The 26,244-nt window shown below is 39.1% G+C and overlaps 1 protein-coding gene across 4 annotated transcripts in view; it reads left to right on the forward strand.

Annotated features, from left to right (window-relative positions):
• Window positions 1–26,244, forward strand: part of LOC126266922 (uncharacterized) — a 54,615-nt gene that overhangs the window by 17,135 nt on the left and 11,236 nt on the right. Inside the window, exon 1 of one of the 4 annotated variants that reach the window (XM_049971611.1) lies at window positions 12,262–12,541. The exons of 2 other annotated variants lie outside the window; for them this stretch is intronic. In XM_049971611.1, coding sequence (XP_049827568.1) covers window positions 12,301–12,541 — 241 coding nt within the window. In that variant the 5' untranslated portion in view covers window positions 12,262–12,300. Of the gene's footprint in view, window positions 1–12,261; window positions 12,542–14,348; window positions 14,568–26,244 lie in introns of those variants that run through there. One more of the 4 variants, XR_007548948.1, reaches the window with a different exon arrangement.

Genomic DNA, 26,244 nt, shown 5'->3' on the forward strand with positions numbered 1-26,244 from the left:
AACTCGCACATTTTCCCCCTCTTATCATGTCTACTTTTCCTAATTTCCCCTTGCTTTTTCATGTTGTTCCTTACAATCTCCTCTCTTTCTTCTTTTGACAAGCTGTTACATGCTGGAAACTCAATCATTTCACTAATAAGATTTGGTGGCTTTTTATCATAAAGTATCTCATGTGAAGAGAATCCTGTTGAACTGTGCTGTAAGCTATTCATCACATCTTCAAGTTTGCTAATGTAATGTATCCAAGTGTTGTGGTCAGTATGACAGTAAGTCCTAAATAATCTCCCAATTTCATGCACGTATCTTTCAGCTGGGTTGCTGGATGGGTGATAAGCTGAAATAAGTATGTGGTTGATCTCCTCTCTATATATAAATGTTTCCCAACTTTTGGATGTAAACTGTGATCCGTTGTCACTAAGAATTGCCTTGGGTACACCTACACATTTGAAATAGTCACGGGTAAAACATGAAATAATGTTTTTGCTAGTAGCATTCCTCAATGGGTACAACTTAATAAATTTGGAAAATAAGTCCACCACTACAAAAACATACATAAACCCTCCTCTAGTGGTTGGCAGTTGCCCATACAAGTCAATTGCTACTACATCAAGCTGCTGTTTAGGAAGTATATTATGCATCTGACTTCTACTCGTTTGATTGGTTACCTTGACTCTCTGACACAAGTCAAAAGTGGACAAGATTTTCCTCACCATATTGTAAACGTAAATGTTTTCTTGAATCTTTTGCTGCCCCACAATGACCATAACTTTCATGGGTATATTTTACAAGTAATTTGACAAATTCATATGGCCAACATAACTTCCATACCTCACTATCTTCCTTCATCCTCCGAAATAATATTCCCCTATGAACTTTGTAATACTGCCCTACTTTTTCTTTTCCCTTCTTTCCAATATAATTTTTCACCAGTTTCCACTCTTCATCATGATTCTGAAACCGTCTAATGTCACTGCAGATTTTCATGACATCTTTCTCCTCATTTATCCCTCTTAAATACATAATTTTAAATTCATTCCCTCCTTCATCACCATTGTCACCAATAGATTCTCCCAAAGGATGCCTTGAAAGAGCATCTGCTATGCAATTTTCATCACCTTTAATATATTTGATGGTGTAGTTAAACTGCTGAAGAAAAAGTGCTCACCTCGTAATTCTACTATGGTATAATTTACGTTCTTGTAAGTAGGATAGTGCTTTATGATCTCAAAAGACTATCACCTCGTGACCCAATAAATAATTCTTAAATTTGGAGAAAGCCCAATGAACGGCTAATAGTTCCTTTTCTGTAACGGTGTACTGCCTCTCGTGTTTCTGCAATGTCCTGCTGGCAAAAGCAATAGATCTATGTTCTTCCACCCCATTCTGACTTCTCACTTGGAAAAGGTGTGCCCCTAAACCATAGTTACTGCTGTCAGTCGTAATACAGAAAGGCAACCCAAAATCTGGCCTACATAAGATTTTACTATTTACCAATTGGTGTTTAATCTCTTCAAAAGCAATCTGACAATCTTTATTCCAGTCCCATATAGTATTCTTTTTAATCAAATTCCCTAAAAAAGGTGCATTAAGAGCCTGACTACCACAATACTTCCTATAGAATCCACACAGTCCGAGAAATGACTTTAGCTGTTTCTTATTCCTAGGTGGTGGAAACTTTGCAATTGCTTCAATTTTCTCATCATCTGGCATAATTCCATTGTCAGATATAATGTGCCCCAAAAATTTTAATTGTTTCACTGCAAATTTACATTTTGATAACTTCAGTGACATTCCTCCTTTTCTAAACTCCTCACAAATTTCCTTAAGTAACCCTATGTGTTCTTCCCAACTTTTACTGGATACCAAAATATAATCTACATATATAGTTAATTTGTATAACAATTCCTTTCCCAACACATAATATAAAGCTCTGATAAACTCTGCAACATATACATTCAGCCCAAATGGTACTACACTAAAGGTATAACATTTTCCATTATATAAGAATGCTGTGTATTTCTGAGATTCCCTTCCTAATGGTATTTGATGAAATCCAGAGGTCAGATCGAGGCTAGACATAAACTTTACATGTTCAAACTTGTGTAGTAATTCATCAATGTTTTCAGGATGATCAGTTTCCCTACATAATAATTTATTGAGGAACCTAGAATCTAGGACAAGTCTTACACTATTATCCTTCTTGGCAATGGCTATGATAGGATTATTATATTCGCTATTACACCTCTGAATAACCCCCCAAGACTGCATCTTTTCCAACTCCCTCTCTACAGCTTTCCTCCTGCTTAATGGAATCCCATAAGGTTTAATGAAAAATGGATCATGCGGTTTGAGTACAAGTTTACATTCATACCCTTTCACTCTGCCTGGTCTGTCACTAAATACATCAGAATATTCCCATAAAAGTTCCATGAGATCAGATTGTTGTTCCCTAGTTAAACTCTCTGCTTCAGCATTCTTATTTTCTACTATGCTTTGATAATCTTTGTCATCAATAGAAGTCTGTTTTTCAAAAGGATCAGTGCATCTCCCATCATCTAAATAATCCACCGCCCTGATCTGATTATAACTATTACTATTCTTCTCAATGAAGCTCTCTGTATACAACTTATTTTTATCTGTTGGTTCCCTAAATTTGACAGTTTTGTTTTTCCAATTAAATCCCATATCCACTTTTACTATCCAATCCATACCTAGAATTATGTCCTCACTCAGGTCCGGAATGACAAGACAACTCTGATCAAAGACCACATCTCCAACTTTGAAAGACAAAAGAATTTGACATTTTACTGTTTTACTGAATCTTCCTGTCGCTCCCCTAATTTTAACCCCAACTACTGGTAATTCTGCAAATTCATGGTTTTTATTTATCCTATACATCAATTTTTCACTGATTCCTGATATCGGGCTTCCAGTATCAATCAAACAATAACCTGTCCAATCATTAATACAAATTTGCATGTATGGGCTTCTTACAATTTCACTCTCCTGCTCACCAACATCTTCATGCATCAAGTCATCTTCTACGCTTTTAAAATTCAGATCTTCATTTTGTTTGACATAAGTTAAATTATTTTCAGTCTGCACATTGTGCAGAAGCCAACTAGGATTCTCAACATAAACATAATTAGACACATTATTATTATCAGTAATAATAGCCAATTCTTTACATTTTATACCTGTTTTTGCTTTTTCCCACCAAATAGGATATACCTTCTCGCAGATGGATAACAATTGTATCCAAAACATATTATGTTTATTAGCCTCATTAAGGCTGTCCCACAATCTACAAATGAACTCTTGTCCCTGGTTTCCTAAGTTAATAATTACCTTCTCTTCATTCGCAATATTAATGTCATCCCTGTCTATCCCCTCAATTACTGGTGATGTATTAACCCACGTGACTGCAGCCTGATCCTCTTGTACTGAATGATTATTTTCTCTAACACTATTACCCTCCTCCTTCATAACTACATCTGCATCATTCTTAATCACAACAAATACTCTTATCTCACTTCTATATTCCATATCATCACTATCATCAACTGCCTCTTCCTCAGCTTCATTTAACATCTCACCATTTGACTCAACTTCCCTAACCTTAGCTACTTCAGCACGACTTCTCACATCAACATCACACTCTACTTCTTCTAATTCTACAACCTTATTATTCAGTACTTGATTGACATTCTCACCCACAGAAGTTTTTACATCACTCAGATCTCGATTTACTGCAATTTCATCAGAATACATTAATGCATTTATTCCGAAGGCATCATAACTATTATTAACATAGGAACACCCACCTACATCCCCCCTCACATCACTTTCTTCCTGCCTAAACGAATTATTCATTATCTCCCCACTAACCTCTGAATCTTCATTACTAATGTGTCTAGAATTATCTGTGCTCATAGCCTTCTCACTGACTTGCTGCCAAAACTTTTTATCAAATGGTCTCTTATCAATTTCCGGTGCTCTTGTCATGTTATTACTATGTCTTTTTCTGTAATCATTTTGCCCATACCTATTCTGATTCCACTTAGCCTGATTTCTAGCATTATATCTGTTCATCCCAAACTGACAGGCCCTCATTGGGACGGCTCTTAGTTTAACCGGCCTTGCCCATTCCCAGCTTGTCTTCTATCTGGATTTTCCCATTGTCTATTTCTGTTCCCACCATAATAATTACCTCCTTTATTCTCATGTTGACGCCAGTTGCTGTTCTCTCCTCTATTGAAATCTCCCTGAAAATTACCTTGACGATCATGCTGATTATTCCCATTATGATTATTTCGCCTACCATTATTCCCATTATTAGAATTTTGGTTCCACCCTCCATGATTTTGTTCATAATGATGCCCATTAAATCTTTTGCTTCTTTCTAATGCACGATCCAATTTCTCCACGTAATTCAAAAATTGTTCAACTGAATCATCTGGCCCATATACTAAGTCCCACTGAACTCTATATGGTAACCTCCTTTTTAGAGCGTCTATTTGCGTTAGTTCATCAAAAGGTCTGTCTAAATGTGCCAATTTTCTTAGCTGTTTCTCGCAAAATTCCCTCATTGTACCACCACATTCTTTATAATTAGGCCCATTAAGAAAATCGCTTTTGATTTTGACCTGAACAGACGCTGAGAGAAATTTGTTAAAAAAAACTTTTTTCGAATTGACTATAGGTTAAATCAGAACTGGCGGTTAGATTAGCCCACGACGTTGCTTCTCCATCTAAGAATTTTTTAACAAATTTGCTCTTTACAGTGTCACTCATTTCGAACGAAAAATTGTCACGACAGTTCATAATGAAATCAACTGGGTGTAATTTTCCGTCTCCCGGAAAATTACGCACGTTTGTACCTGGCCAAAATCCGTTAAATGAAGTCACTACCGATTTCATAGCTAAATTATCCCGAATTTCATTTAATTGTTTCTGTAGTCGAACTACCTCATGCTCATTGTCTTTAATACATTGTTACAAGAATCTACATTATGTTCAATAATTTTCACTTTTTCTGTTACGTTGTTTTCGAATAATGACAATTTGTCATCGACTTTTTTCGTATGTAAGTCAATTCTGGTAATCATTTCCCTATCTTTAATTTTTCTCTCACTCGAAAATGATTCAAAATACTTCGCGGTTTCTTCCACTTCCCGTTTGATTGTTAATTCGACTTTATTGAGTTTGTCTTCCACATTGTCTACCCTATCTTCAATTTCGTCTGTCCGCTCCTCCAAACTGGTTTTCGTCTCTTTCATTTCCGATCTGATAGTTGAATATTCATTAAAGACTTCCTTAGCCAATTGGCTATTTTCTTTTAAAAGCTTCTCTTCTAAATCAGACACTTTCTTTTCCATACTTTTCACGTTTTCTGTAATTACATTATTCAAGAAACTAAATTGTTCAGAACATTGCTTCTTCAAACAACTAAACCGTTTGTTCAAAGTATCGAATTGTTCAGCATTCTGTGTTAACAGTAATTGCAACATAGCGAACATATCTAATTCTTCAACCTTTCCTTCCGATTTTTTGCCTGCCATTTCTGTACTAGCACTTGCTTGAACACTTTCGATAGACTTTTTATCCCCCTGCTGATTTTGTTCCAACTCGTCTGTCACGGTCATTTTTAATCGAATTAAGAAACTCTTGCTCTGACAAAACGCCCAAAATGTCAACAATATAAATAACTTAATAGGTGTAGTTATCTCGTTTTTCCGCGTGGTCCCACGTCCGTTATTGTTTACTTTTCTTATTCTTGTTGGGTTGTTACTTCCATTTGTAAGTAGATTATATTTCCTTTCATTTAGATCGTTCTCCTCTTCTTTCTAATACATTATTAGTCCATACCAGTTAACATAAAACGAATATCAGTCCAATAATGCAATGGATCCCGGACGAGAGCCCCCAATTGTAATGTACCCTCTTTCGTCCGGGGTAAAAATCAAATATCAAGCGACAAACTTTCAATTCATTTAAATGCTATTTCAAACCCTGACATTATGATGATCAATTGACGACACCCCGCCAGCTTGGGTGGTCTGTATCTACAACAGACGATGTTAAGCTTAATATTTAGACAAAAGAGTGATACATCACAGAATACTAAAACTAATTAAAATACCTTACCTTTAGATGCTGAATTTGGTCTCATTGCCTTGAGTCTCGCCATGGTGCGTTCCATCCATCTAACATTGTTAATATTAGGTCCGGGTCTTTGTGTGCTAATGAAAACTGGTACTCGCTTTTTGTTTAACTATTGATTCTTCATTTTTATTAATTTAACTTTTTCACAATAATTTCCATCTTCATATCACATACTATTTATAGATACTCTCTATATAGACGTCAGACTTCCTTCCGTACTCCCATCAACAGTCCACCTCACAAAACCACGCTCTCCCCACAACCGTCCAACTAACTCACTCCAACAGTCACCTTAACAATGTCCGACTCTCTACCTTTCACACACGAATATCTTTGGCTCACACTGGTGCCAACATATTCTCCAGAAATAAACAAATAAAGTTCACATTATAGAATAATATAATAAAAAGGATTTGGGCAAAATTAAATACTACATACAATAATATTAAATAAAAAAATCATAGAAATGAAATTGGAGCACTGACCCTGCAAGGGCAGATGCGACTATAAGGGTGGTATCGCACTCTTCAGTAGTCCGTTACATTACAGCCTTCACCTCAATAGGAAATGGAAGGGAAAACTGTCTGGCTTGATTGCAGAAAACTTAAGGGAGGACACTGTCACAAGTGCTAAAATAGCAGTGGTCACAGGTGTCAGAGGGATGCCTTTTTTAGGATAGGGAAGGGGGATAGAAAATGAGTTTTAAGAGAGATTGGCAGACAGACTCAGTTTGAGAAAATAGATGAACAGAAGTCAGATTTTAGCATACAGCCTCCATTTAATCAATGTTTAACAGAAAATAATCAGTAACTGCCAGTTCATCTACACCAAAGCAGTTATAATCGCATTAGTATGCAGTATCAGTTATCTTTATTGCACCAGAACATTCCGGGACTCAGAAATAAAGTTGACGAACTACTCATTTGTATCGATGAAATGAATTCATCTAACGAAATTGACATAATCTGCCTCTCTGAACATCAAGTGACCACTGGTATAGATATGTTAGACATTTCAGGATTTAAGCTAGCTTCCTACTTCTGCAGAGTAGATATGGAGGGAGGAGGAGTTGCCACATTTATTAAAAACTGCCATCAATTCAAGAACATTGACATTAATAAATTCTGTTTAGAGCAGCATCTAGAAGCATGTGCAACAGAAGTAGAGTTCCATAACAGATCCTATATAATAGTAACTATTTACTGAGCACCTGTAGGAAATTATAATCTATTCATAAATCATCTAGAAGCTCTTTTGGGTTATTTAACAGTAAGAAACAAAGAAATCTTGATTGGTGGTGACTTTAATACAGATTTTCTAATTCAATCTTCCAGTAAACATTTACTGCAGTTAGTAATGTTGTCTTTCAATCTAACTCACACTGTAAACTTTCCAACTAGGATCACTAAATCCTCAAGGACAGCCATTGATAACATTTTTATAGACAAATCAAAGGAACAAAATCATATCATAAAACCTGTAATAAATGGACTATCATATCATGACATGCAGCTCCTTGTTTTAGATGTAAATTCTAAGCAGATTATAAAGACTGCTAAATCTGAATACAGGAGAGTATTCAATCAACCAAAAATTGAGTGTTTTAGAAAACTGCTCAAAGATATGAATTGGAAAGATGTTTGTAGTGCTCATGACACGAATGAAAAATATAACACATTCATGAACAATGTCAGTACCATGTTTGAAAACTGTTTTCCTCTAAGAATTACTCAAATTAAACAGAAGTCTATAATAAAACCATGGATCACACAGGAAATAAAGATTTCTTGTAAGACAAAAAGGAAAATGTATCTGTCAACCAAGAATAGCTCCAATGCTGATGACTTAGCTAAGTACAAGGAATACTGTAAAATATTAAAAAAGTAATTCAGGCATCCAAACAAATACACTACGAGAAGAAGGTAGCAATGTCAGGGAACAAAATAAAAACAATATGGGATATAGTGAAAGAGGAGACTGGTAGAACCAGAAAGGAACAGGAGCAAATAGCACTAAGGGTAAATGACACATTAGTAACCGATGGGCATAGTGTGGCAAATCTATTTAACAAGTACTTTATATCCATTACTGATAGAATGGGATTGTCAGGATCAGTAAATAATGCCCTTGAATATCTGAAACTAGCCTTTACAAATAGCTTTAGGAACGTGAATATGTCACTCACATCACCAAAAGAAATAACTTCCATAATAAAAGCTTTGAAAACAAAGCATTCTAGCGGTTACGATGAAATATCAACAAAGTTAACGAAGGCATGTTCTTGTGAGTTTAATACAGTTCTAAGTTACTTGTGTAACCAGTCAATTATAACTGGGACATTTCCTGACTGGCTGAAATATGCAGATGTTAAGCCTCTATTCAAGAAAGAGGATAAAGAGGTGCCATCAAACTACAGATTTGGAAATGACGGAGATTCGAATTGTGAAATGATTTGGGTGAAGGTCACGGTTAAAGCAGGCTGACATAGTAATTGGATGTCTCTATAGGCCCCCGGGCTCAGCAGCTGTTGTGGCTCAGCACCTGAAGAATAATTTGGAAAATATTTCGAGTAGATTTCCCCACAATGTTATAGTTCTGGGTGTAGATTTTAATTTGCCGGATATAGACTGGGAGACTCAAACGTTCATAACGGGTGGCAGGGACAAAGAATCCAGTGAAATATTTTTAAGTGTTTTATCTGAAAACTACCTTGAGCAGTTAAACAGAGAACCGACTCGTGGCGATAACATGTTAGACCTTCTGGTGACAAACAGACCCGAACTATTTGAATCAGTTAATACAGAACAGGGAATCAGCGATCATAAAGCGGTTACTGCATCGATGATTTCATCCGTAAATAGAAATATTAAAAAAGGTAGGAAGATTTTTCTGTTCAGCAAAAGTGACAAAAAGCAGATTACAGAGTACCTGATGGCTCAACACAAAAGTTTTGGTTCAAGTACAGATAGTGTTGAGGATCAGTGGACAAAGTTCAAAACCATTGTACAATATGCGTTAGATGAGTATGTGCCAAGAAAGATCGTAAGAGATGGGAAAGAGCCACCGTGGTACAACAACTGAGTTAGAAAACTGCTGCGGAAGCAAAGGGAATTTCACACCAAACATAAACATAGCCAAAGCCTTGCAGACAAACAAAAATTACGCGAAGCGAAATGTAGTGTGAGGAGGGCTATGCGAGAGGCTTTCAATGAATTCGAAAGTAAAATTCTATGTATTGACTTGGCAGAAAATCATAAGAAATTTTGGTCCTATGTCAAAGCGGTAGGTGGATCAAAACAAAATGTCCAGACACTCCGTGACCAAAATGGTACTGAAACAGAGGATGACAGACTAAAGGCCGAAATACTAAATGTCTCCTTGCAAAGCTGTTTCACAGAGGAAGACTGCACTGTGCTTCCTTCTCTAGATTGTCGCACAGTTGACAAAATGGTAGATATCGAAATAGACGACAGAGGGATAGAGAAACAATTAAAATCGCTCAAAAGAGGAAAGGCCGCTGGTCCTGATGGGATACCAGTTCGATTTTACACAGAGTACGCGAAGGAACTTGCCCCCCTTCTTGCAGCGGTGTACCGTAGGTCTCTAGAAGAGCGAAGCGTTCCAAAGGATTGGAAAAGGGCACAGGTCATCCCCGTTTTCAAGAAGGGACGTCGAACAGATGTGCAGAACTATAGACCTATATCTCTAACGTCGATCAGTTGTAGAATTTTGGAACACGTATTATGTTCGAGTATAATGTCTTTTCTGGAGACTAGAAATCTACTCTGTAGGAATCAGCATGGGTTTCGAAAAAGACGGTCGTGTGAAACCCAGCTCGCGCTATTTGTCCACGAGACTCAGAGGGCCTTAGACACGGGTTCACAGGTAGATGCCGTGTTTCTTGACTTCCGCAAGGCGTTTGACACAGTTCCCCACAGTCGTTTAATGAACAAAGTAAGAGCATATGGACTATCAGATCAATTGTGTGATTGGATTGAGGAGTTCCTAGATAACAGAACGCAGCATGTCATTCTCAATGGAGAGAAGTCTTCCGAAGTAAGAGTGATTTCAGGTGTGCCGCAGGGGAGTGTCATAGGACCGTTGCTATTCACAATATACATGAATGACCTGGTGGATGACATCGGAAGTTCACTGATGCTTTTTGCAGATGATGCTGTGGTGTATCGAGAGGTTGCAACAATGGAAAATTGTACTGAATTGCAGGAGGATCTGCAGCGAATTGACGCATGGTGCACGGAATGGCAATTGAATCTCAATGTAGACAAGTGTAATGTGATGCGAATACATAGAAAGATAGGTCCCTTATCATTTAGCTACAAAATAGCAGGTCAGCAACTGGAAGCAGTTAATTCCATAAATTATCTGGGAGTACGCATTAAGAGTGATTTAAAATGGAATGATCATATAAAGTTGATCGTCGGTAAAGCAAATGCCAGACTGAGATTCATTGGAAGAATCCTAAGGAAATGCAATCCGACAACAAAGGAAGTAGGTTACAGTACGCTTGTTCGCCCACTGCTTGAATACTGCTCAGCAGTGTGGAATCCTCACCAGATAGGGTTGACAGAAGAGATAGAGAAGATCCAACGGAAAGCAGCGCGCTTCGTTACAGGATCATTTAGTAATCGCGAAAGCGTTATGGAGATGATAGATAAACTCCAGTGGAAGACTCTGCAGAAGAGACGCTCAGTAGCTCGATACGGGCTTTTGTTAAAGTTTCGAGAACATACCTTCACCGAAGAGTCAAGCAGTATATTGCTCCCTCCTACGTATATCTCGCGAAGAGACCATAAGGATAAAATCAGAGAGATTAGAGCCCACACAGAAGCATACCGACAATCCTTCTTTCCACGTACAATACGAGAGTGGAATAGAAGGGAGAACGGATAGAGGTACTCAGGGTACCCTCCAGCACACACCGTCAGGTGGCTTGCGGAGTATGGATGTAGATGTAGATGTAGATGTAGATGTAGATGTAGATGTACAGACCGATTACACTTTTGCCAGCATTCTCAAAAATTTTAGAAAAAGTAATCTACAGGCAGCTTCTCAACCATCTGACCACAAATAACATATTATCAAGAACACAGTTTGGATTTCTGAAGGGTTCTGATATCGAAAAGGCTATTTACACCTACAGTGAAAATGTACTTAATTCATTAAATAACAAGTTACAAGCAAGTTACAAGTTTTCTGTGATTTGTCAAAGGCATTCGATTGTGTAAACCACAACATCCTTTTAAATAAATTAGAATTCTATGGTGTCACAGGCAGTGCTGCAAAATGGTTCAAGTCATACCTCGCTAACAGGAAACAAAGGGTGTCAGCGCAAGGGACTAGTGAATTAAGTCATCAGTTATCATCAGAATGGAAGAAATTACATGTGGTGTCCCAGAAGGGTCCATCTTAGGGCCATTGCTTTTTCTTGTGTACATTAATGATCTCTCATCAGTTACACTGCCAGAAGCTAAGTTCGTTTTGTTTGCAGATGACACAAGTATTGCAATAAATAGTATGTCGAGTGTAGTTCTAGAAAGATCTGCTAATGATATTTTCATGGATATTAATAAATGGTTTAAAGCCAACTCACTGACATTAAACTTCGAAAAGACTCACTATATGCAATTCATAACCTGTAAGAGCTTTCCACCCAGCATATGCATAAAGTACGAAGAAGAGCAGATAGAAGAGGTTGACAGTCTTAAATTCCTGGGATTACAACTTGATAATAAATTCAGTTGGGAGGAGCACACCAAAGAACTGCAGAAACGCCTTAACAAATCTGTATTTGCAATTCGAGTGTTAGCAGACTGTTGTGATAGTGCCACGACATTTAATAGTACCACCACGACAGTACGCACAAATGGCGATAGAGGCGCTCCGCAAATCGGCTGAGCGCGGGAGCGCCACCTAGCTACGAACGGCACCGGCCGCATATCACGGCACGGCAGTCGAATACGAGAGACAGTAGTAATCATGTGATCAGCTATTGTTTCTAAGAGAGAGTGTGAATATCCACGCAATTATTATGATTAAAGGTTATAACACTTTTTGGCTACGAGGATGGGATATTTTCACTGCGTTGTGGATTTGCGTGTTCGTGACGGGGCAGACATGGAACAGCTTATGCAAGCGCTCATTGAACAACAAACACAGCTGACGGCTACTATTCAGGCTCAACAAACACAGCTGACGGCAGCGATTCAGGCGTTGTCGACGTCGCTTACTCATCGTCTGTCTTCCTCTTCTCCGCCTCCATTCCCTCCTTACGACGAGGCCGCTGAAGACTGGGAGGATTATGAGAAGCGTTTGCGGCAACACTTCTTGGCTTTCGGCGTTGTCGACGCTCCTCTGTGTAAGTCGTTATTTCTATCTTGGATTTCCCCTCGAGTCTATCAGCTGCTATCTCAGTTAGCCCCTCTGCGGGAATCTGCCTCCCTGTCCTTCCAAGAAATGTGTGACTTATTGTCTGACTATTATCGAAAAAACACCCACATCGTTGCCGCCCGCGTGGCGTTCTACCGGTGACGTAAACAGCCCCATCAATCTTACCGGGCTTGGGCGGCGGAACTACACGGTCTGAGTAGGAAATGTCAGTTTGTCACGGACACACATCACGAGTCTTATGCTGACTCAATGGTTAGGGATGCTATTCTACGGCTTGCTCCTGATAAAGAAGTTCGGCAACGTGCCCTCCAACTGCCAAACCCGTCGTTGTCGGAAGTTCTAAGCATCGCTCAATCCTTTGAAGTGTCTCACGCTGCTGGCGCGCAAATCGACGCGTGGTGTGATGTAGGCGCTGTACAGTCAACTCTCGACACGGGCAATTTGCCTGTTTCACAGGAGAACGACGATGTGGCGGTGGTTCACTCGCGTCAACAACGTCGCGTTGGGCCGCAACGCTCGCAGCGATACCAGCAACCACAGAAGCCGGTTCGTTCCGCACTTCCTTCTTGCCCCCGTTGTTTCGTACAGCACAACAGGGCAGCGTGTCCAAAACGTTGGGCCACGTGTAATTCATGTAGTAAAAAAGGCCACATTGCTTCTGTGTGTCAGTCCCATAAAGTTCCTGTCGACGAGGACGAGGCGTCGGACATGGATGTTCACTGTGTGCTTTCTCAAACAAATAAGTTGTTTGTTACTGTTCGTGTTCTGAATAAAGACATCCGCATGCAAGTGGACACTGGCTCTGCAGTAACTCTCATTAATTCTCGCACGTATTTGGCGTTGGGCTCCCCTCCTTTGTCTCCAGTTACGCGAAATCTGAGGACAGAAAATTCCTATCATGGGCCAGTTTGATGCTTCCACCGCCTACAAGTCTGTTGTTCGGCCCCTCACGTTTTATGTGGTGGATCATGCGGGCACTGAAAACCTGTTCGGTTATGATGCTTTCCAGTTGTTCGGGTTCTCCATTGATGATGATGTGCACCTCATATCTGAGGATATTCCGTATCAACAGCTGGATGGATTGTGTTCTGAATTTTCGTCCGTGTTCTCTGCTGGTCTGGGTTGTGCCAAGTATTTTGAAGCCCACATTACTCTTAAACCTTCGGCTCGCCCTAAGTTTTTCCGGGCACGCCCTATTCCGGTGGCGTTGCGTGCACGTGGCAAGGCTGAGCTACACAGGTTAACAGCTTCAGGGATTCTCCTTCCGGTTACCTCCAGCGAATGGGCATCGCCGATCGTGGTGGTTTTTCCACAGATGACGCCCTGCTGCAATTTCTGAGTTCTTATCGCTTCACGCCTCTGGGTGATCGCAGCCCTGCTGAACTCTTGCATGGCCGCCAACCACGCACTCTACTGCACCTGCTTCACCCTGTCAGGCCTTGTACTGTGTCCCCTAGTGCGGGAAAATACTCGGTGGGCGCCGACGTGTGGGCACGAGGGTATGGATCTCGCCCTAAATGGATTCCAGGGGTGGTCAAGGCTCTTCGCGGCCGCCGGCTTTGTGAAATCCGTACAGGTGACGGCACGGTTGTTCGCCATTACGACCAGATGCGCCCACGAGTGGTGGCCACGCCGGTGCCACCGCCCCATTCTTCGCCTCCACCAGCCCGAGACGCCAGTCCTGTCGCTGCTGCCGATCTACCGTCTGTGTTGATGCAGCCGACGTCACTGCCGCTTCCGAGTATGCCGGAACCGGCCCCAGTCGCGACGCCGCCTTCTCCGGGACCCATCTCGCTGGAGCACACTCCCAGGTCCATGACACCTATGGAGGCTGCTCTGGAGCTTTCACCCATCATCTCATCCATGAGGCATGTTCCACACACGAGCTTCTGTCCTGGACATTATCGACCATACTCTCGTGTCTCTGCGCGGGATCTCCTCGGGGCCTCACAAGAGGCCATGGATGTCTCCGCGCTGTCCATGTCTCCAAGGAAGTGAGTGTTTTTTCTTCAGGGGGGGGAAAAGTGTTGTGATAGTGCCACGACATTTAACAGTGCCGCCACGACAGTATGCACAAATGGCGATAGAGGTGCTCCGCAAATCGGCTGAGCGCGGGAGCGCCACCTAGCTACGAACGGCGCCGGCCACATGTCACGGCAGGGCAGTCGAATACGAGAGACTGAGTAGTAATCATGTGATCAGCTATTGTTTCTAAGAGAGAGTGTGAATATCCACACAATTATTGTGATTAAAGGTTATAATACAGACGTAGGCGACATAAAAGTGAAAAAGCTTGCATACTTTGCCTACTTTCATTCCCTAATATCATATGCTATAATATTTTGGGGTAACTCTTCAAATCAAACGAAAGTTTTCAGAGTCCAAATGCGTGTAATACGTATTATTTCTGGAGTAAACTCACGGACGTCTTATAGAAACGTCTTCAAAGAACTGGGTATACTAACTACTGCCTCTCAGTATATTTACTCCTTAATGAAATTTGTCCTAAATAATATATCTCTTTTTCCAACAAACAGCTCAGTTCATACATACAATATCAGGAACAAAAGTGATCTGCACAAGGACTTAAAAGCACTGACTTTAGTTCAAAAAAGGGCCCACTATTCAGGAACACTCATCTTCAATAATTTTCCAGCAAACATAAATAATTTAGTTTCAAATAGAGATCAGTTTAAAAGGAGCCTGAAAGACTTACTAGTGGCCAACTACTTCTACTCCACTGATGAATTTTTTAATAGAAACAAATGATGTGTTGTATATATTTATACTATTAGTATTGTTATTTCAGCTTTAAAAAATAAAATAAAAAATAATAAAGGTGACATGTTCCACATCCATGAGGATCTCCTCAACATGGATCTATGGAACGAAAACTAATCTAATCTAATCTATGCAGTCGCTGTGGTTATCCAATATGTAATCTTCTTGTTTAGTGTGTTTTCCCTTGAGTATGCTATTTTTCTTACATTTGTCTGTTTCAAAAGCCATATTTATATCATTGCTGAATACTTCTGTTATCTTTAGTAATTGGTTGAGTTGTTGATTTGTTGCTGCCAGTAGTTTTAGATCATCCATGTATAGCAAATGTGTGATTTTGTGTGGGTATGTTCCAGTAATATTGTATCCATAATTTGTATTATTTAGCATGTTGGATAGTGGGTTCAGAGCAAGGCAGAACCAGAAAGGACTTAATGAGTCTCCTTGGTATATTCCACACTTAATCTTTATTGGCTGTGATGTGATATTATTTGAATTTGTTTGGATATTAAGTCTGGTTTTCCAATTTTTCATTACTATGTGTAGGAACAGTATCAATTTAGGATCTACTTTGTATATTTCCAATATTTGCAGTAACCATGAGTGGGGTACACTATCAAAAGCTTTTCGGTAATCAATGTATGCGTAGTGTAGCGACCTTTGTTTACTTTTAGCTTGATATGTTACCTCTGCATCTATTATCAGTTGCTCTTTAAATCCTCGTGCTCCTTTGCAACAGCCTTTTTGTTCTTCATTTATAATTTTGTTCTGTGTTGCATGTGTCATTAATTTCTGTGTAATGACTGAAGTTAATATTTTGTATATTGTTGGTAGGCATGTTATGGGGTGGTATTTAGCTGGGTTTGCTGTGTCTGTTTGATCTTTAGGTTTCATATAAGTTATTCCATGTGTAAGTGTATCAGGGAATGTGTATGGGTCTGCAACGTAACTGTTAAAGAATTTAGTTAGATGAGAATGTGTTGAGGTGAATTTCTTTAGCCAGAAATTTGCTATTTTATCTTTTCCAGGGGTTTTCCAATTGTGAGTAGAATTAATTGCTTTAGTGGCTTCATGTTGCAAAATTATCACTTCAGGCATTTGTGGTATCATCTTGTATGTGTCTGTTTCTGCTTCTATCCACCTTGCATGCCTTTTATGTTGTACCGGGTTTGACCATATGTTGCTCCAGAAGTGTTCCATGTCTGTTATGCTTGGTGGATTGTCTATTTTGATGTGTGTGTTATCTATTGTCTGGTAAAATTTCTTTTGGTTTGTGTTGAATGTTTGGTTTTGTTTCCTTCTATTTTCACTTTTTTTTGTATCTTCTAAGTCATTTGGCCAATGCTTGTTAATTCTGCTTCTTTTCATCTAATTGCTCTATCGCTTCTTGTTATGAGATTTTACCTAACCTTTCTCATTTTTTGGCTGATATTTCATTTCTTATAAATTGTGTTAGCTGTCCAATGTCTTTTCTCAGTTTTTCTATTCTGATCTGTAGCCTGTGTTGCCATGCTGTTTCTGTGGGTTTCTTCTGTGTGTTTGTTGGTTCTGATCTCTGCCTAGTGTGTATGTTTAGTGTAGTGAGTGCTCCTATATAAACCAGTAGTTGTAACTCTTCCATGGTTGTGTTTTCATTTATTTTGTTGTGTATGATTGTGTTGATAGTTTTTATTGTTGTTTCGACTTGTGGGTTATTTGGTGGGCTATGCAAGAATGGTCTAATGTCTCTATTTGTGTCTTTGTATTCTATATATGTCAGCTGAAATTTTTCTTCTGTATCTAACATGTGTGTCACTTTGTGTTCTATTTGTGCTTGTTCTGGTGGCAGTCTTAAGATTTCGTTTTCCTCTGATTGTTTAATTGATGCGTGTTGTTCTTTGTTTGTTTTCTCTGGGATGTTTGAGTCCATTACTGTTTTTTCTTCTTCTTCTGATTGCACATTATTTTGTTCCAGTATTTGTTGTACTTGTTGTTTGATGTTTTCTAATTCTGACTTGGGGTATCCTGTTATTTTTGATTATGACATGGATCTGATCAGCTAGTCGTTGTTCTGTTAAAAATTTTAATTCTGGGTATCTGGTAATAAATTTTGTGTATACTTGTGATCTGTATCCAATTGTGTTGGTTCCTAGGTTTGTTGTTTGGTAATAACAGAACATGAGGTGTCGATTAACTTCTTCTGACCATCTCATCCTCTGTCTTTGTTTTCCTCCTAGGGTGGTTGCAGGAAGCATATCCTGCAAAACACCTCTATTTGGATTTAAATCATTTTCCAGTTGGCTAGCAGTGTTGTTACCATTGTGGGCGGGCATAGGGTTCAAGCGTCGTCCCTGATCATGACGGTGCTTGTCCAAGGCTTCTTTAGTTGTGTCCGGAACCGACTAATCACACTAAAAGGGGGGTTAGCCCTATTAGTGGTTTGTTCTTTTCGTCGCCTTTTATGACTGGCAGAACATACCGGAGGCCTATTCTTTGCCCGGGCCTCCTCGGGGATTATTATTATTATTATTATTATTATTATTATTATTATTATTATTATTATTATTATTATTGTTCTTGTTGTTGTTGTTATAATAAGATAAGATAAAATAAGATATTGTGAATAGCTATACATTATACAACTAATTTCCACATTCAGACAGTGAGAGCTTACAAGAATATGTCTGAAACCATTTGATTATCATTGGATGCATGTGAGATGTGGCCTTTGTGGGGGTAGTTTACTATCAGGAGAAGAGTGGATATGTTGCCTTAAATATGTACTGCCAGGACATATTGTCCTTAACTGCAATGCATACTCTGTTAAATATAGAAATCATTAAGTCACAGATGCTCCATTTGTATTACTGAAATCATTATATAGGGTTTATTAAAAAGGAATCAAACAATGGAAAATCCAGGATGGAATATAACAATATTGTGAAAAAGAAAGTTGATACTCACCATCTCACTATCTCACCATATAGCGAAGATGCAGAATTGCAGATAGGCACAACAAAAGACTGTCGCAGGAATTCACAATGGCCTCAGTTGCCTGAGACTGCAGTCACATGTGTGTGAGTTGCATTTGTGTGAGTGTGTCTGTGTGTTTGTCATCTAATTTTGACAAAGGCCTTACTGGCTGAAAGCTATATTTGTGAGTCTTCTTGTTGTATCTATGTGCAACTCATCATCTCCACTATATGGTGAATTGCAACTTTCCTTTTCACAATATCGTTTGTTAAAACGGATTTTACAACTTTGAAAAATCATACAAACTTAATCATATAACTTACAGACTTTGTCTTACTGTCGTCTTTAAGGAAAAAAATATAAAGTTTTGGCTCATTGTATATGCTAGAACAGAATCATGCCACCACAAGCACTAGTGGCAGTAGCAGCAACTGAGGGAGGTCACTGTGTTTTTGTCTGAAGATATGCTGGTAAAAAACTTTCCCCCGAGATTGATTATGATGACCAAGAATGCAGTGAACAGTTTGGCAAAGGTGGCACACCACCACACTGCCTCTGTGGTGTCTAGGGTTTCCTAAATGTGCACTTTCCAGGTAATGGGGTGGACTGAGGAGCACCGATTGCATGGCCTCGTCATTCACTGGACCTGGCACCTCTTGACTTTCTTTTGGTGGTTCACCAAGGATAATATGTTTTTCCACTCTTTCCCACCTCTCTAGCAGACTCAGAGCTAGAATTTACCTCATAATTGAACAAGTCACATCTGAGATGCTGCACAGGAAGTTTGGTAAGAAATCGGCTTCAGATGGGATGTGTGCCACATAACTAAAGAAATACACAATGAACCTGTTTACATACAAGGTACAAAACTTGATGTGTTTGCTAGAAAATGAAACCTGAACCATGGCTAAATGGTCTTATTCTAAAGCAGACAAAAAACACACATTCACGCAAGCACAACTTACATCCACGTGAACACTGTCTCTGGTCACTGGGGCCAGAGGTGTGGCCTTTTGACTGGAAGCTCACAAGTTTAACAATCTTTTTGTTGTGCCTGTCTGCGACTTATCATCTCGTTTGTACGGTGAGTAATAACCTGTCTTTTTCATAGTATCTTCATTACTCCATCATGGATTTTCCATTGGTCAAAGCAAGTTTTCAAAGTTGTAAATTCCTGTCTGATACACTCTCTTTAATACATTATTCACAGTCCATATTTTGTTTCCTTTGAACCAAGAGTCAGTTTCTGTTGTGTACAAGAGATAGTGCACCTGTGTGGGCACTTCCTTTTGCAATAGCCCTTGAAACTTATAAGCAACGCGCTACAGTATGTAACAATTCATGTTGAATTTACTTAAGTTTCTTCTGCCTGGTCCATTGATGAATGAATGGGAAATTTTCATGCTTCACAAAATTCATTCACATTAATTGACATCCAGACTGCACACTCGTCATGTAAACAAAATACAGACAGACCTCACTGATCTCTTTAACTTCCAAAAGTAACTTCAAATCTGACTTGCAGCATTGCTGCAACACTTTATACAGAATTTTAATAATAGCTTCCAAAATAAACCATTATTAATTTTGTATAATTTTGATGTTAGAATTAAAATTTACAAAACAGAAGAAACTGATGTTATAGCTGAATAAGGTATCAAATACAATATTGAATGACAATCTTTTATAGTAATATCTTTAGTTTTTCATAAGAAAATCATTCTGAACTTTAATTACAATAATGTCTCTCATATTATTTTAGTTACATAATTAATTATAGTTTGGATTTGGTTACTAACATGTAATGGTAGTACAGAGCTCGTGCTTTATCTGATTAAATACACAGAATGCACCAATAAGGCCTTAAATTCTGGAAATTGGAAAATGTGAGATGTAAAAAATTGGAGAGATAATTAGAAATGTAATTACAAAGAATATTAATTACAGAGGAAGACATAAAAATAAATAACAAATGAAAATACAATGCTTGGTAATAACTTTTAAGCTGTTTATCAAGATAGTGAGGTCTAAAGTTACTGGATTTTTAGATTACCATCTTGTTAATTAGAAGCATTGATTTTTTATGCTAACATCTCTGCAGTTTCTAGTTAATTATTTCTAATGACTTATTACTTCAATTTCTTGATTAGTTACTTAATTTAGTATATGTACTGGGTGATCAAAAAGTCAGTATAAATTTGAAAACTTCATAAACCACAGAACAATGTAGATAGATAGGTAAAAATTGACACACATGCTTGGAATGACATGAGGTTTTATTAGAACCAAAAAAAAAAAAAAAAATCACAAAATGTCTGACAGATGGTGCTGGACAGCATAGCATCAGTGACTGCGCATGACAATCGTGTATAAAAGGAGCTGTAATGAGAGAGAGAATCAGATGCGCCAGCAGTCGCAGCATGTTGACATTACCTGGAAAGGTGCTTTTAGTGAAGCTGTATTGTCAGAATGAGGAATGTGCTAGTTCAGCGTTACAATCCTATCGCCATAGGAGGGGGATTCGAATGGGTAAAGGTCAATTGACAAATGCAGCTATGGCGAGAATGATTTCGAAGCCACGGGTTGTTTAGACGATACCACCCCATAGTGGCCGACAGAGCACAAGGCGTAATGCTGCTGAGACAGTTCAGGAAGAAATGGAGACAGTAGCTGGTTTGTTTATGCATGGGGAAGTCAGCACTCATGCAGTCACACGTCTCACCGGCATTCCATACACTACTGTTTGAGTGGCACTGGGCGTACCCTCCAATGCTATCCATACAAAATCCATCAGCATCATACACTGTTACCTGGCGATTTAGTGAAGCAGGGGGCATTTGTGGTGTGGGCATTTCAAAAGATGGCGGAAGATGACGATTGGTTGAATAACATGTTGTGGACTGATGAAGCTCATTTCACACTCTAAGGGTCTGTCAATGCCCACAACTGCAGAATTTGGGCTACCGAAAATCCTAGAACTGTCATGGAAACTCCACTGCATGACAAGAAAGTCACAGTATGGGTTGAATTTACCACATCTACCATTATCGGCCCTTTTTTCTTCGAGGAAATGACTGATTCTGGTTTTGTAACTGCTACCGTGACAGGTGAGAGGTACACCGATATGTTACAGAATCACATCATCCACAGCCTGGCTGATAAACACCTGTTGTTTATACAGGATGTCGGTCCACCCCATGTTGCTAGACGCGTGAAAGATCTCTTGCACGCGTCGTTTGGTGATGATCGTGTGCTCAGCCGCCACTTTCGTCATGCTTGGCCTCCCAGGTCCTCAGACCTCAGTCCGTGCGATTATTGGCTTTGGAGTTACCTGAAGTTGCAAGTGTATCATGATCGACCAACATCTCTAGGGATGCTGAAAGACAACATCCTATGCCAGTGCCTCACCATAACTCCGGACATGCTTTACAGTGCTGTTCACAACATTATTCCTCGACTACAGCTATTGTTGAGGAATTATGGTGGATATATTGAGCATTTCCTGTAAAGATCATCTTTGCTTTGTCTTACTTTGTTATGCTAATTATTGCTATTCTGATCAGATGAAGTGCCATCTGTCGGACATTTTTCGAACTTTTGTATTTTTTGGTTCTAATAAAACCCCATGTCATTCCAAGCATGTGTGTCAATTTGTACCTCTCTATCTACATTGTTCCGTGATTTATTCAGTTTTCAAATTTATACTGCCTTTTTGATCACCCAATACATAATTTTATCAATGAAAACAATCCACTGATAATTACAACAATGCATGTCCTTCCAGAACATCCCACACACCTTCACAATGATTAACAAGTTTTTTATCAAATAGGAAAGAAAAATTGTCTGGATGCATATTAAAAAAGGTGGTATTGGTCATTTCATATGAGTCCTGGGGGAGGCTGTACCGTAAAAAGTAGTCTTCATTCCCATTTGGCCATTTGTGACGTCACACTGTAACAAAGCAGGTGAACTTCTGCCAGCTTTTATGTTTCTCTTCCCCCAGTGTTTCTCTTTTAATTGTGGTATCTTTCATTGTGCTATTTATATGGCATGTGCACAGTATCTAAAAATATTGAGTATTTACTCAGGGCTTCTTCAACTTAACTTTATTATCTGTTCTTTTGGATATTTAGATGCCAGAAGTGTGATTAGTGTACCTAAAAACCAAGCTAATAACAGAACACAAATAATTTCAGATTTGTTGATATTGTTCATAATTAAATACATACCCAATTACTGATTTCCTGGTAAAGTAGATGGAGAAACTACAGAGACAAATTAAGTACCTATACAGCCGATGACAGAAATATTTTAACAACACATGCGCCCATTTTAGTTTCAGAGTGGTTAAGAATTACAGTTAAAACATTTTTACTGAAATAGAATCATATTCTGGGAAACTAAGCAGCATAATTCTACAGAAATCTATATCTAAAAGTATTAGTTAAAACAAATATGTCACCACTCCTCATTTGCCCTGAAATGTAAATCTTTAATTGTAATTTATGAAAATCCAGAAAACAATAATAGGTAACTTCAGTTTTAATTGTGGTAAAATTGTTGAAAGTCATTGAAGTCAACCTACTGATGGTTACGAAATGTTCATGATTCATGTCCAACGATGTGGGGAAATGTTCCACAGATTAGTTAGTATAAATTACAAGTCACAAAATTTAGAAACATTTTATGTACAGGAAATAATTCTGTAACTAGTGACTGTTTAAATGTGTAATTGGACAGTGAATTTGTACTTACTATGGACTGTGTGAAACTTCAAAAATGTGACAACAGGATCAGGCTATGAAGTGTTACTTCCAATAATTAACTACTGTGCACATTGTTTTAATGTTGATATCTAAATTACATAGATACTCCGCGAGCCAGCATAAGGTGCATGGTGGAGGGTACCATGTACCACTACTTGTCATTTCCCATCCTGTGCCACTCACAAATAGAGCAAGGGAAAAATGACTGTCTGTATGCCTTTATATAAGTCCTAATTTCTCATATCTTATCTTTGTGGTCCTTGTGCATGTTGTATGTTGGGGCTTCAAATGCCTAATCTCTGAATTTTCTTAAAAGCCTTTCCCCAAAAAGAACACCACCTTCCCTCAAGGGATTCCCATTTTAGTTGACAAAACTTCTCTGTAACACTTAGATTTTGTTTGAACCTACCAGTGACAAATCTAGCAGCTCTCCTCTGAGTTTATTCAATGCCTTCCTTCAACCTGATCTTGTACAGATCCCTAACACTCAAGCAGTACTCAAGAACGGGATGCACCAGCGTCCTATATGCTGTCCCCTTTACAGGTGAGCCACTCTTTCCTAAAATCCTCCCAATAAACCGAAGTCAATCATTTTGCCTTTTTGTTCCGCCTCATAAGGCTTTGCAGTGTTAGGCCCAGATATTTAAATGACCTGACTGTGTCAAGCTGGACACTAGTAATACTGTATCTGAACATTACAGGTTTGTTCTTCCAACTCATCTGCATTAACTTACATTTTTCCACACTAAGGGCCAGCTGCCATTCATCATGTTGTTGTTGTGGTCTTCAGTCCTGAGACAGGTTTGATGCACCTCTCCACACTACTCTATCCTGTGCAAGCTTCTTCATCTCCCAGTACCTACTGCAACCCACATCCTTCTGAATCTGCTTAGTGTATTCATATCTTGGTCTCCCTCTACGATTTTTACCTTCCACGCTGCCCTCCAATGCTAAATTTGTGATCCCTTGATGCCTCAAAACATGTCCTACCAACCGATCTCTTCTTCTAGTCAAGTTGTGTCACAAACTTCTCTTCTCCCCAATCCTATTCAATACCTCTTCATTAGTTACGTGATCTATCCACCTTATCTTCAGTATTCTTCTGTAGCACCACATTTCGAAAGCTTCTATTCTCTTCTTGTCCAAACTAGTTATCATCCATGTTTCACTTCCATACATGGCTACACTCCAAACAAATGCTTTCAGAAACAACTTCTTGATACATAAATCTATATTCGATGTTAACAAATTTCTCTTCTTCAGAAACGCTTTCCTTGCCATTGCCAGTCTACATTTTATATCCTCTCTACTTCGACCATCATCAGTTATTTTACTTCCTAAATAGCAAAACTCCTTTACTACTTTAAGTGTCTCATTTCCTAATCTAATTCTCTCAGCATCACCCAATTTGATTTGACTACATTCCATTATCCTCATTTTGCTTTTGTTGATGTTCATCTTATATCCTCCTTTCAAGACACTGTCCATTCTGTTCAACTGCTCTTCCACCATTCATCATACTAACTGGAAATTTTGTCTAAGTCATCTTGTATCCTCATAAGTCACTCAACTTTGACACATTTCCATACACCATGGCATCATCAGCAAACAACCACAGGCTGCTGCCCACAATGTCCGCCGAATCATTTATGTACACAGATAACAACAGCGCTCCTGTCAGACTTTCCTCGGGCACTCCTAACAATACCCTTGTCTCTGATGAACACTCGCTGTCAAGGACAACATACTGGGTACTATTATTTAAGAAGTCTTTGAGCCACTCACATATCCATGATCTTATTCCATATGCTCATAGCTTCGTTAACAGCCTGCAAGAGGGCAACGTGTCAAATGCTTTCCTGAAATCTAGAAATATGGAGTCTGCCTGTTGCCCTTCATTCATAGTTCCCAGTATAACATGATAAAAGGGCAAGCTGAGTTTTGCATGAGTGATGCCTTTTAAAACTGTGCTCATTTGTGGACATATGCTGCTTAGCCTCAAGAAGGTTTGTTGTATTTGACCTGATTCTGCAGCAAACAGAAGTTAAGGATATTGATCCATAATTTTCTGGGTCTATTCTTTTACCTTTCTTATATATTGGAGTCACTTGTGTTTTTCTCCAGTCACTTGGGATTTTGTGCTGGGCAAGAGATTCACAATAAATGCAAGTTAGGTAAGGGTCCAATGCCGCAGAGTGCTCTTCGTAAACTCAAACTGGGATTCCATACAGACCTAGGGATTGGTGATTTATTTGTTTTCAAATCTTTAAGTTGCTTCTCTGCTCCAGGCATGCTTATTTCTATGTTGTCCATACAGTCTGTCCGGTGGTCTGTTTTTATGGTTCTCCTGCATGAACAAGTTCTTGAATGTGAAATTTCTTTGGATGACACTCCTCCTTTCACAGTGACCTTCATCTTTCCAGATTTGGCCAATCTCTGGCCCTCACAAAACTAGTACTGCAAAAACACATCTTGAAGGCACAGCAATCCTGCAACTGTAAGATCCTGCTACTGTGAAATCCCTTACACATACATCACTTCTCTGAAGTCACATCCCTTTCTCTCCAGCATCTGGATGGGAATTCAAGTCATCAGCTCCTTTAGCTATCCAACCTGTTGATGTTCTGCTGTTGCCTCAGGGCACCATCAACCAACACACCCCTTGCCATAACTGCCATTTGCTTCACATCATCTGTACAGCAAGCTACGTAAATTTAAGTATTAACTATGTTTTTCTTACTCATCACTTCTTTTTCCGTGTATTTTTGCTTTCAGGAAGCTTTAATTTTCTAGTACTAGTAACAGTGTTCCATAGATTTTGTATTTGTTTTGAATACAGTCCAGAGACAGACAGTGCTCATTTTCATTGTTTCCAACAAGAAGTGTCTAGTAACCACAGTTTTGTCAGCTATCAGCCGCCTTTAGTGAATTAGCAGTCTAGTTAAAAGTTGATTAACTCTCTACTGTAAATTGTTGATTTCTTAGGATGGATAGGATGTGTGACTGCTGTGTATGGACGCAGGAGGAGCTGGCCACTGTTCGCGAACAGATGAACGTGTTGATGGCCGTGGGCAGCCATCTTCAGGTTGCTGCCGCAGAGTGTTGTGGCAGTGGGGAGTCTGGTGCATCGCATGGTACACCCCATGTGTTACATGCCTCACCCACAGTCCCT

The sequence above is a fragment of the Schistocerca gregaria genome, chromosome 4 (assembly GCF_023897955.1).
Source record: "Schistocerca gregaria isolate iqSchGreg1 chromosome 4, iqSchGreg1.2, whole genome shotgun sequence".
Taxonomy (NCBI): Eukaryota; Metazoa; Arthropoda; class Insecta; order Orthoptera; family Acrididae; genus Schistocerca; species Schistocerca gregaria.